General features: G+C 42.2%; 1 protein-coding gene across 1 annotated transcript in view; it reads left to right on the plus strand.

Annotated features, from left to right (window-relative positions):
• The first annotated feature begins 701 nt into the window (after positions 1-701).
• Positions 702-13,560, plus strand: part of LOC105756826 (female-specific protein transformer-like) — a 21,733-nt gene continuing 8,874 nt past the window's right edge. The window contains exons 1-2 of the mRNA XM_012558616.1: positions 702-765; positions 3,485-3,603. Coding sequence (XP_012414070.1) covers positions 702-765; positions 3,485-3,603 — 183 coding nt within the window. The remainder of the gene's footprint in view (positions 766-3,484; positions 3,604-13,560) is intronic.

Raw genomic sequence — 13,560 nt, forward strand, 5'->3', positions numbered from 1 at the left:
TAATCTAAGTAATACCGTCCCTGGTCTTTGATCTAGGCGTGCAACAGCTGCAGGTATGATGTAACATGCTTGCTTCGTGTAATGTCTGTCTGCCTTGTGTTTCAGCATTATCCTTCTTTCTGATATTTGATGAAAAATATCAGGTCAACATCTAAAAGAATAATGTGATTCCCTGGAAGGTGCTATGGAGTAATTTTTTTCTTAAAAAAAAAAGTGTTATTGTAAAAACACTACTAATGTAGGTTAATGATACGTCAATGAAAATATATAATATAAAACAGTGTTATAAGAATAATAAATTTTTTTTGAAAAATACAAAAGACAACACCATATGCAACCATTTCAACAAAACCACTGATTTCATGTTCCAGTCTTCTTTCTAACTTTGCTCTATATGCATTCCTGTCTTTAAATGAACAGTAAAAATAATATTAATGATTTCCACTAGTTAAGTACTTTAAACTTGGCAAAACTCTTTCATATATTTCATTTTGAGCCCTGAAGAAGGTAGAAAAGGAGATGCCAGAGAAGTGGGATGAAAACTAGAAGCCCAAGGAAGAGAATATTTCTAGAAAGGAGTGATGGATCACATCAAGTGCTGCTGAAGAGATCAAGAAGAGCAAGCAAGCAAGAAGAGATCTGAAAATGCCCATTGGATTTAGTGACATGTTTTAGTAAAGTATATCAAGTCTTTGAAGGACATGTCCTCTTCTTTGAAGAAGTTTGGCTGTGAAGAGAAGGGAGAAAATGGGACAGACCTGGAGGGCAAATGTGGCTAAAGGAGGTTTTTTATTTTTTCAACCCTCTATTATATTTTGGGTGAAAGTTCACACAGCAAGTTAGTTTCCCATTCAACAATTCATACACAAATGATTCTGTGACATTGGTTGCTATCTCTGCAATGTTTTAGCACTCTCCCTGTTTCCATCCTGCCTTCCCTGTTTCCATCCCTCCAGTTTCCCTGCCTCTGCTTGCCTTCTCATCTTTGCTCTTGGGCAAATGTTGCCTGTTTGGTCTCATATAGTTGATTGTTCTAAGGAGCACATTCCTCACAGGTGTTATTTTTTATTTTATAGGCTGATGTATTATTTGTTTGAAAAGTGACTTCTGAGAGTGGCTTCAGTTCCAGGTTAAAAGGTTATCTGTCTTAGTGCGATAGTCTCGGGGGTACCTCAAGTCTCTATCAGTCCAGTAAGTCTGGTCGTTTTCACGAATTTGAGTTTTGTTCTACATTTTTCTCCTAGCTAACCAGGACCTTCTATTATGTCCCTGAGTCAGAGTGATCAGTAGCAGTAGCTGGGCACCATTTGGTTCTTCTGGTCTTGTGCTAGGGGAGGCTGTGATTCATGTGGGACATTAGTCCTGTAGACTAATTGCTTCCTTGAATCTTTGGTTTCCTTCATTCTCCTTTGCTCTAGGCGGGAAGAGACCAATAGTTGTATCTTAGAGGGCTGCTCACAAGCCTTTAAGACCCCAGACACTGCTCACCAAACTAGGATGTAGAACATTGTCTTTATGAACTATGTTACGCCAATTGACCTAGATGTCCCTTCAGACTATGATCCTTAGCCTTCAAGCCCAGTAACTCAGTCTCACGAGCTGTTTGGATACATCCTAGAACTTTCCATAACTATGCCCTCTATGTCCTCTATTATACGTATGGACATATATGTAGCACAAAAAAACAAAAACAAAAAACAAAAAAAAACCCATTGCTGTCAAGTTGATTCTGATTCATTGCGAGCCTATAGGACAGAGTAGAACTGCCCCATAGGGTTTCCAAAGAGCTGCTGGTGGATTTGAACTGCTGACCTTTTGGTTAGTGGCTGAGCTCTTAACCACTGTGCCACCAGGGCTCCATGCAGCATATACATATATGTATATACAAATGGAATACTACACAACAATAAAGAATAATGTTGAGTCCATGAAATATTTTACAACATGGGTGAATCTGGAGGACATTAGGCTGAGTGAAATAAATCAATCACAACAGGACAAATATTGTATGATACCACTCTTATAAAAAGACAAAAATGGGTATACATATAAAAAATCAACATTCTTTGGTGGTTACCAGGGATGGGAGGAGGAGGAAGAGAGAATCTCTCTAGACAGTAGATACTTGGTATTTTTGGTGATTGGAAAGTCAATACCAAATGTGGGTGAAATGTGCACAACTTAACCAAGATAAATGATGGCAATAAGAAATACACAAGATTAAGGGATCTTATGGGTAAATGCTATAACATATGCAATTTGACAACAACAGCAGTAACAACGCAAAAATACGGGATTGGTTACATAGGTAGATATATATGCGTACATGTGCATAGCAAATTGTATATGTGTATATATGTATGCATGTATAGGTGTATCTGTAGGCATAGATGGAGCCCTGGTGGTGCAGTGGTTAAGAGCTTGGCTGTTAACCAAAAGGTCGGCAGTTCGAATCCACCAGCCACTTCTTGGAAACCCTATGGGGCAGTTCTATTCTGTCTTATACAGGGTCACTATGGGTCAGAATAATTTTTTAAAAAGGCATAATACATACATGTTTTTGTGTGCTGCACATATATTCATACATACAATAAAGCACAGAGGAGACAGAGTCACGGCTACCTCCCAGACATAACCAAACGCCTTGCAGGACTGGTTTACTGGGTTTGAAGTCTTAGGACCATAGTCTCGTGGGGCAACTGGGTCAATTGGCACAACATAGTCTATAAAGTTGATGTTCTAGATCCTAGTTTGGTGAATAGTGTCTGGGGCCTTAAAAGCTTGGGAGTGGCCACCTAAGATACAACTATTGGTCTCTACCCATCTGGAGCAAAAGAGAAAGAAAGAAACTGAATACTCAAAGAAGAATCTAGTCTACAGGACTAATTGCCTTCACAAAACTCTGCCTCATCTATCCAGAGACCAGAAGATGTAGATGGTACCTGAGTACCACTACCTACCTTTCTGACCAAGGACACAATAGATGGTCCCGGATAGAATGAGAGAAAATTGTAGAACAAAACTCTAATTCTTATTTAAAAAATAAAATTGAATTAAAAGGCCAGACTTATGGGACTGATAGAGACTAGAGGAACCCCCTGAGATACCCTTTAAACTTTGAACTGAAACTACTCCCGGAGGTCACCTTTCAGCTAAATAACAGATAGGCCCATAAAATAATATAACTCATGAGTCCTGTGTTCCTTAAAAAAAAAAATAAAAATCATCTATACATTTTACCCTAAAGCATAGATGAGAAAATCAGGGAAGGGAGGAAGGTTCAGAGAAGCTGGATTAATGGATGAAGAACAACCAGAATGGAAATACGGAGAAAGTTGACACAATGTGGAAAATGTAACCAATGTCACTGAACAGCATGTATAGAAATTGTTAAATGGGAACCTAATTTGCTATGTAAACTTAAACCAAAAACTCAATAAAATTTTTATAAAATATTTTTTTCTCTTTTATGCCCCTTTCTCAGGAAGTGAGTGGCACACGAGGGAGAAAACCATCAGAGAAAAACTCATGGAATCCAAGAAACAAGAGATCCAGCCCGGGAAAGAGGCAAAGGGAAGTGCCAATGCCACTGCTGCCCAGCAGGTGTAGAGAGGAATCAACTCTAGTGAGAGTAGAACACAGAGCTACAGGGGTACGTTGCCAGGGGGATGGGTGGGGGTGGGGAGGAGAAGTTATAGGTTACCTGATGTGTGTCCTAGTGGTGCAGTGGTTAAAGCACTCGGATGCTAACTGAAAGGTCAGTGGTTCAAACCCACGAGCTACTCCGTGGGAGAAAGATGTGCCAGTCTGCTTCCATAAAGATTTACAGCATTGGAAACCCTATGGAGCAGTTCAATTCCATCTGACAGGGTTGCTATGAGTCAGAATCGACTCAATGGCAGTAGAGAAGATTTCTATTTCTGTCAGAGATTTTTTGGATCAACATGTGATAAGTACATAGAATAAGATAAGTGTAGCCAATGTGTTAAAGAGATGGACCCATGGGTGTAAGCAGTTTACTCTTTCTTTGCCCCTTTACATATTCAAACTGTCTCTGTGAGCCAGTTCTTCCCCACATCCTTGAATGAAGTCTTAGGCAAGCACCCTGGCTATTTTAGTCACTCTTAGGTGATAAAATTCTCTCTGTCACTCTAACCCCAAACAGTCTCCATTCCATAATTTAAAAAATCCACTTCCATGCGTAAAGCTGAACCATATGGAGTTGACATTTCTGTGGTCGTAAGTGGTTGAATATTGTCAATTTCATTTGGTTCACTCTAATGAGAGTCCAAACTTCCAAATTCATTTAAAGTTAAATCATCCATCGTCCCATCCCTTGCCCAGGCCTGCTTTGAACTGGCCACCTGAGATTAAGAAAGGAAGGCTTCATGAGCTTCTTTATTTCCCCACCTAGGCCTTCCACCACTCTCCTCCACTCACTGGCCTGGGATCTCATTAAACATCCTGATGAACGGATATCCTGATGCAGAGTCTTCCTAGCCAAGAACATAGCTCATACTTCTATTGGTTCAAAGCTTTTTCTGTCTCCTTCTGTAGTGTTGTAAACATTTTCTTCACAGAGATTTTGTATCTTTCTTGTGAAGTTGATTTCTAGGAATTTTCCATTTTTTTCATTGCTTTGTAAATGAGGTCTTCTTCCTGGTTCAGTCATGATGGAGGAATCAAAACTGGAACAGACTCGAATTTTTAAAATTTGGGTGAACCAGAATGATAACCAGAACGGGAAAAATTACGGGTCAAACTCTCTTATAAACCTACTCTCGCTCTTAGAAAACAAAGGCAGCATATGCATTGCATAGCAACCAAATCTGTTGCCCCTCAAATTTCGAGCAGAGTCGGAAACAGCAGTGCTCTGTTCCAAGATGATCAAATTCTAACCAGAACAGAAGATTCTTCAGATTAAGGAATATACCTGTCTCTTCAGAGTACTGGTTTGTTAGAGATGGGCAATTTATACATTGACTGTCTAAAATGGGGGAAGATAAAGGCATGAAGTGGCTGGCTTACATGCTTTTGTGGTGTGCTTAGACTAAAAATAAGGGGGACAAGGGAGAAATCCCATTGAATAGATTCCTTTTTTACTGATAGTTCTGAGGAGAAGAAGGTGGGAAAAGATGCTGATCGGATTATATGATTCAGCTATGAGTGTTTATTGTTAATAGGGTTAATTGTGATTGTAAAAACTGTCTCTGCAGAAGAAGTAACTACGAGAGAGTGGACTAAGGAGGAGGCACTGCTGGACTGGAGTACAGCGGCCGAACCTAAAGTCCTTTAAATGTGTTGCTATGCTGATACCTTATGAGGCGCAGAGTAAGGAAATAATCTTCTCTCAGTTAAATTTTATCAGACACCAGAAAGGGTAGAACTGAGATGACTTTTGGAGGACCTGACCAGATCAGATGAATATCTGCAGCAGACCTGAATAGCTGGTACCTGAGTAACCTCACCCTGAGGACGCTCTGCCCTGCTGAAGGACTAATTGTTAATGACTGTTTTGGACTAGTAGAATGATTGAGAGGGAGAAGTTATACTCCAAATATGAAAGAACCATGGCTAGAAAAGCCAGGGGGTGGCCTGAGGTACAGTGAATCACTTTTATATGGCCTTTCTCACCATGGTCTTATAACTCCAGCCAAATGATTGGGTGTGATTATGTAAATAAGGTGCTTGTGGTCCACCAAGGGGATTGGACAGCTTGATAATAATGCAAATAAGGTGCATGGCACTCTTGTGGGGGTGGGACCATGCAAATAAGGTGTGGAACTCTATCGAGTGGACTGGTCAGTTTTGCTATCCTACTAAGCTTAATATGAGCTATCCCAGAGGTGGAAAGGGGGGACCTCATTACCAACAAGAATGAGAGATTGGAATGGAGCACGTCCTTTGGACTTGGGGTCCCTGCACTGAGAACCTTCTAGGCCCAGGAGACAGAGACACAGAGCTGTGACACAGGAGACGGAGTAAGATGGTGCTGAGAAGCAGCAGCAGAGAAATGGCAGCAGCAGAACCAAGAGACCAATGCAAGGCAGTGCAGTGGGCTTCCCATCCCATGAAGCAAGGTGGTTACAGTGGCTGTGCTGACCCACAGAGTGAGAGAGCTGAGTGCCTTTGGGCAGGAAGCTTCCTGGTGGAGTGAGGTACCTCCAGGCACCTGTTGGCGGAGCTAGTCTTGCTGACCCACAGAACTAGAGAGTTGCATACCTTCGGCTGAGGCTTACTGGCAGAGCAGGGTGCCTCTGGGCACTTATTGGTGGAAGTAAAGAGCTTTGTAGCACTTGCCAAAGCAGGGCAGAGGCTGGCCAGAGGGGCTGAGAGCCAAGGGCCAAAGAGAGGCCTGCATGCAGGCATGGCTGAGAAGAGGTTGTCCTGATTGAAGAACTGTATCCTGAATTGTAACCTGTTACTTCCCTAATAAAGCCCATAACTGTGAGTATGGTCTGTGAGTTCTGAGCGGCCATTGCAATGAATTATTGAACCCAGCAGAGAAGTAGAGAGTGCTGTGGGAGGGACAGCTGATGTCAGAATTGGTAAACAGGTTGGAGAGAGAAGGTATGTCTGACCTTTGTCTCATAGGCATAAGCCTCAGGCTGTTTATCTTGATTCTCCTCCCCCACCCCCTCCTGCCTTGTGAAGTTAGATGAGGAAGTCTCTGACACTGTTGCCACACGATTCCAACAACACCTATACACATATATGCTATGTACATATATACCCTAATGTATTTTTTTGGTTGTTTTTGCTGTTGTTTCAAAATTATATCTGCCGTAACAATTACCAATAGGTCCTTTTGTGTGTGTGTACTTTTTAGTGACATGACTGACCTTCATCGAGCTGTGTATACTTCACTCTCATTTGGTGTCACCTTTCCCATCACCAAAAATAACAAGTGTCTACTATCTGGAGAGTGAATCCTCCTTCCCCTACCCCCAATCCCTAGTAACCACTAAAGAACACTAGTTTCTCTATATTTACTTGTTCATATCATTTCATAATACTGAGAACATACCAGGGGCAGATTATCCAGTTGGCTAGTTAAGCATGGTGCTTACCTTGCTTACCAGATCATCTGTAGTGAACAACTTCACATTTTTTCACATCAAAGATGTTGCTCTCTCTTCCAACCCCACAGCACCTCCCAACAGAATCAAAGCCTCTTTTCACATTTACAATCCCTGACAGGGACAGATTACCCACTAAACAAGGTAAGCACGGGCTTACTCGTACTTACTTACTAATCTGTAGTGACCAAAGATGTGGTGAAACTCATGTGAAATTGATCACTGTAGATTAGTAAGTAAGCACCTGTAAACTGTGCTTACCTTACTTATTGGGTAATCTTCCCCTGGAACATACAGTATTTGTTTTTTTTGTGATTGACCTATTTTGCTCAACATAATGTCCTCCAGGTTCATCCACGTGTCAATATGTTTTGGGAACTCATTTCTCTTTATCACTGAGTGGAATTCAATTGTATGTATACCACATTTTACTTTTCCACTCATCTGTTGATGGATGCTTAAGTTGTTTCTATCTTTTTGCTATTGTGAATTGTGCTGCGATGAACATGGTTGTGCATATGTCTGTAAGTGTCACTTCTATTAGATCCCTAGGGTATATACCTATGTCTTTGTTATCTAGTGCTGCTATAACAGAAATACTACAAGTGAATGGCTTTATCAAACAGAAGTTTATTCTCTCACAGTTTAGGAGGCTAGAAGTCCGAATTCAGGGTGCCAGCTCCAGGGGAAGGTTTTCTCTCTCTGTTGGCTCTAGGGGAAGGTCCTTGTCATCAATATTCCCCCGGGTCTAGGAGCGTCTCGGTGCAGGGACCCTGAGTCCAAAGAACACACTCCACTCGTAGTTTTTCTTGCTTGGTGGTAATGAGGTCTCTCTCCTCTCTGCTTCATTATCTCTTTTATATCTCAAAAGAGATTGACTCAAGATACAACCTAATCCTGTAGATTGAGTCCTGCCTCGTTAACATAAGTGCCTCTAATCTTGCCTCATTAACATCAGAGAGGTTAGGATTTACAAAAACCCGTTGCGGTTGAATCAATTCCAGCTCATAGTAACCCTATTGGACAGAGTGGAACTGTCTCACAGGGTTTCCAAGGAGCAGCTGGTGGATTCGAACTGCCAACCTTTTGATTAGCAGCTTAACGCTTAACCCACTGTGCCACTAGAATATACAACACATAGATGATCACATCAGATCACAAAATAGTGGGCAACCACACAATACTGAGATTATGTCCCAGCCAAGTTGATACACATTTTTGGGTGACACAATTCAATCCATAACAACCTAGGAATGGAATTGCTGGTAGCCAATCACTTTGGAGATATAAAAACAGCAGAGAAGGCACAGAAGCAAGCAAGCAAAATGAGAGAAGATGGATGCCATGTGGAGATCTCCAAGGAATGCCAAGAAGAATGTTACCAAAGTTAAGAATTTTCCTGCAGAGTGGACAGAGAGAGCCTTCCCCTAAAGCTAGCTCCCTGAATTCAGACTTCTACCCTCCTAAACTATGAGAAAATAAACATTTCTGCTCATCAAAGCCACCCACCTGTGCTCTTTCTGTTATAGCAGCACTAGATAACTAAGATAGTGACCAAGGCAGCCTGGGTCCCTGCCCTCACAGAAGTTGACTTCCTCTTCCAAGATAATCAGCAAATAATCAATTGAATAATTATAAGGGTGCAAACCTCTGCTAGGATGCTATGAGAATGAAAGATAATTCATCAGATGTTAACATCCATTAACATCTACACCCAAGGCTTCAATTACCTGTCATATGCTATTGACTCACACCTTTGTCTCTCCAGTCCAGACTTTTCTTCTGAGCTCCAGACATGCCTACTTGCTCTTTCCACTTGGTTGTCTCCAAGGCATCTCAAACTCAAAATGTCTTGAAAACCAACTAACCAAAGGAAAAAACAATGACAAAAAAACTTATCTTCCAGAAATGCAGCAGTCATTATTTTAAAATTTTATTTTATTGTAGTAAAATATATAGTACATAAAATTTGCCATTTAATCATTTTTAAGTGTACATTTCAGCGGGTTTAATTACATTCACAATGTTGTGCAAACGTCACCACCGTCTATATCCAAAATTTTCTCATCACCTCAAACAGAAAGTCTGTGCCTATTAAGCAATAACTCTCCCTTCACTCCTCCCCCCTGCCCCTGATAGAATCTAATCTTTTTTTCGTGTCTACGAACTGCCTATTCTTGATTTTTCATACAAATGGAATCGTATGATATTTGCAATATTTATTTTTTTGTGACTGGATTATTTCACTTAGCATAATGCTTTCATGGTTCATCCATGTTGTAGCTTGTATTAGAACGTCATTCCTTTTTATGACTGAATAATATTCTACTGTATGTTTAGTCTATGTTTTGTTTAACCATCCATCTACAAATGGATGCTGAGACCCTGGGGAGAGGCCCAGAGGCTCCATGAAGACAGAGATGCCCGGCCAGATCCTAGGGGCTCCATCCCCCATTGTTGTAGCTCTAGGCAGCATCTGATCACAACCACATGAGAGATCTCCAGTCAGAACTGCCTAGACAAGCCCTTTCCAAATTCCTGACCCACAGAATCTACAAGACCGAATAAAATGATTGCCCTTCTTTTAGGCTACTAAGTTTGGAATTTGTTTTATTTGTTTCTTAGCAATAGTAACTGGAACCTGGGCCACATGTTTTTTCCCTGCTTGGCACACTCCCCACACCCATTTTGCTAAGTTATCGCCTATGTATCTGCAGTGCAATGGGTTTCTCTTGTGTATAGCCTTTCTGGCTCTGGGTTTGTAATTCTGCCAAAAATGATTGTTTGGGCTGCACTCTGCCCTGTGATCTGTCTATTTTGCGCACCCTGCAGGGATTGGTCAATTTGCTATTCAAGTATTCATTGCCAGCTTTTCAAACAGTGGTTTGAAAGTCCACCCAGTAGGATTGCCTGACTTGTGGTCCACAGAGGAGATTGGTCAGTTTGTGGTCCTGCTAGGAGGGCCATGGCTTGAAATTGACAAAGAGTTTACTTAAATAAACAGCCAACCCCACAGAGGTTTTTAGAGAGGCAAGAAAAGAGAGAGACGAGGGGGGAACTTCCTAAAAGAGCTGTAATATGGGTCAAGGAGTATTACTGGAGTATCCACGGAAGACGGCATGAGATGGCATGAGACTGCACCAGGCACAGCAGAGCCAAGCAGCAGAGAAATGGCGGCAGCAATGTGAGCAGTGGGAAACGTGAGACCAGCGGACTGCGGCGGTGGATGAGTTGGCCCATGGGTGGAGCTGGGAACCTCCAGGTAGGAGGTTGCTGATGGAACTGGGCACCATGTAAGGGGAAGCAGCCAAATTCCAGGCCCGTGCAGGCAGATGCCTGAGCAGAGCAAGTAGCAGTGTGGTGGCCAGCCGGCCTGCCTTTGGGAGCAGCAGATGCCCAGGCTGTGCTCAGAGCTGTAACCCTAAGGCCAAGAGGGATAGGCTTAACGGCCAAATGGAAGTCGAAAGGAGGCCTGTCCAGAGAGGGACTGCTAGCATGGCAGAGAGGAGCTGATGGAGCTGTCCTGGTTGGAAGCTGTCCTGATTGACAAACTGCATCCTGTCTCCTGAGTTGTTCCTGTTACTTACAAGTTGATCCTAATCCTGAATTGTAGCCTGTTACTTCCCTAATAAACCCCATAACTGTGAGTATGGTCTGTGAGTTCTGTATGGCCATTGCAACAAATTATGGAATCCAGCAGAAAAGTAGAGAGTGTCGTGGGGGGAATGGCTGGTGTCAGAAATGGTGATGCAGTTGGAGAGTGGAGGTATGTCTGACCTCCACATCATAGGAATCAGCTTTGCGCTGATCCTGATTCTTCTCCCTCATGAAGTTAGATGAGTTTTAATGCCATATTTCAATATCTTTCAGATCTTTGTTAAAGCTACAGTGTTTCAGGACGCTCCTTCCCTAAACTCTGCAACTAGTTCAGATTCCCACTAAGTGCCTCCATAACACCATGTACTTTTCCTTCCTGTATTATCATTGTCACATTTGGAGATATTTGACCTGGTCTGTCTTTCCTATGAGTTTGTTTTCAGCTCTACAGGCCAGGATTCAGCCCATGTACTTATATAGTTGGCCAGGCGTTGCAGCCTCGAAGCCAATGGGCACAAAAAGTAACATAAACCAGAGACATGGGCAGGCTGGGGATTGTGATTAAAAAAAAAACTTGCCCCATCTATAGAGTCAAGCTGCCACTCACAGGCTCTGTGCAGCAGATCTGCCTCATTTTAAAAGAGATGATGTGAACCCAGATTTTTATGTGAATGTTAGAATGATAGCAACTAATTAAAACTTAAAAAAATGAGAGAAAAGAAAAGCAACAGCCGCTGGAAGACTTAATATTCCTCATTTTGAGAACTACTCTGAACTTTCACGATGTGCAACCAAGGAATTGTATATAACCAAGGCACAGGTTAGTCATGGGGCTGGCTGGGGTTCAGTAAGAGGTCTCTTAGATTTGGCTTTCTCTATTTGTACCTAGAGACCGACGATTAAGTTCTCTTCCAAGAACCTATAGACCTCTATACTCTCACCAAGTAATTAAGGAGTTATTTCCTTTTCTTTCTCTTAGGAAGAAGTAAGAAACTGTGACCATTAAGTAAGCTACACTAAATTCTGTGTGTTCCCTCCCAAAAGATAAACTATATGTATTTGTAACAAGGAATGGGAACATGCAAAGCTCATAAAAGCCCTGGGAGAGGTCAATTTTTGTCTAAAACTTATATTTCTTGTTATTTCATGTTTCTATTAAAAAAACAGAGGGAATTCCCCCTCACTGTATGGAAGGAGGGGGGAAAATTGAGACTAGAATTCATAAGCCCATTATTTAGGCCTCCCATGGGTGATAGCAAAATGGGTCGGAACAACTTCCTTCTAACTTCATACCTTTGAAGAGATTGTCTGACTGTAGTCATAGAACCAGTTTTGGGTTCAGGGAAACCCCTTTGTGTCTACTCTTTTACCCAAGTGAGCTATGGGGATCCAGATTGCTTAGACGTTAGAAAGAAAAAAATTCCCCTTCAGCAGAGGTCTGAAAAATATCTGATTGTTGCTTAGTCTTGGATGGGCACTGAAGGGATAATGAAAGTCTTTTGACTGATTTTCATGTCCTGCAACTTCAGTCTCATTGCATTTTACAAGAAACAAAGTAAGGCCTAGTCCAGAGGAGAGAGTCCTCCAGGATTAGGGCAAGGCCCCTTCAGACACAGCATCTCGTGTTATGAATTTATGCAAATTCAACAGCATTCCCTTGGCAAAAAAGATGGAGTTAGATTGAGAGATATTGACAGACAGAGAGAATAAACTATTTTTAAAGAGTGGAGGAACAGCCCCAGAGTGAGCAGGAGAGAGGAAGCCTGTGACTCTGCAGTGGCTTCACTCACTCTGAGTTTCCTGGACCGCTCACCAGGCGAGCATCATTCTTCGCTGAGTGTGATTCCAGGGGTTGAAGATTCCTTCGCCGTCCCCACTCCGGAAGAGCAGGGCTTCTAAAAACAACTTAGGTTACGTAGAGTTGGGTGAAAGAAAGAGACATATGTCGCCACACTTGAGGAAAAACTGGATGAGAGTTTGTCATTTTCCAAATCTCTTTCTAAGACATTTCAAGAAAAATTTTGACAAAATGTGATTTCTACATTGCATGTTCACCTATAACAAAATCATGGTCTTTTTTTTTTTCCCCATACAAAAATTAATACATACATTGTTATGTGACTAATTGCTCTCCCGATACTGTGACAGCACGCTCCTCCTTTCCACCTCTGATACCTCATGTCCATTCAACCAGCTCCTAACCCTCTGCCTTTCCACGTCACCTCCGGACAAAAGCTGCCTGTTTAGTCTCTTGTATCTGCTTGAGCTAAGAGGCACACTCCTCATGAGTATCACTTTTATGTCCCACAGTCTACTCCAATCCCTGTCTGAAGAGTTGGCCGTGGAAATTGTTTGAGTTCTGGGCTGATAGAGAATCCAGGGGCCATGCTTTCCGGGGTACCTCCAGTCTCAGTCGGACCATTAAGTCTGGTCTTCTTACTAGAATTTGAGTTCTGTACCCCACCTTTCTCCTGCTCCATCCGGGACTCTCTGTTGTGTTCCCTGTCAGGGCGGTCATTGGTGGTAGCCGGGCACCATCTAGTTCTTCTGGTCTCAGGCTGATGGAGTCTCTGGTTCATGTGGCCCTTTCTGTCTCTTGGGCTAATATTTTCCCTGCATCTTTGGTGTTCTTCATTCTCTTTTACTCCAGGTGGTTGGGACCAATTGATGCATCTTAGATGGCCACTTGCAAGCTTTTAAGACTCCAGGCGCCACTCACCAAAGTAGGATGCAGAACATTTTGTTAATAAGCTTTGTTATGCCAATTGACCTAGATGCCCCCTGAAAGCATGGTCCCCAGACTCCTACCTCTGCTACTCTGTCCCTCAAAGTGTTTGATTGTATTCAGGAAACTTCTTAGCTTTGGTTTAGTCCAGTTGTGCTG

Source organism: Trichechus manatus, unplaced genomic scaffold (assembly GCF_000243295.1).
Source record: "Trichechus manatus latirostris isolate Lorelei unplaced genomic scaffold, TriManLat1.0 scaffold00008, whole genome shotgun sequence".
NCBI classification, from domain to species: domain Eukaryota; kingdom Metazoa; phylum Chordata; class Mammalia; order Sirenia; family Trichechidae; genus Trichechus; species Trichechus manatus.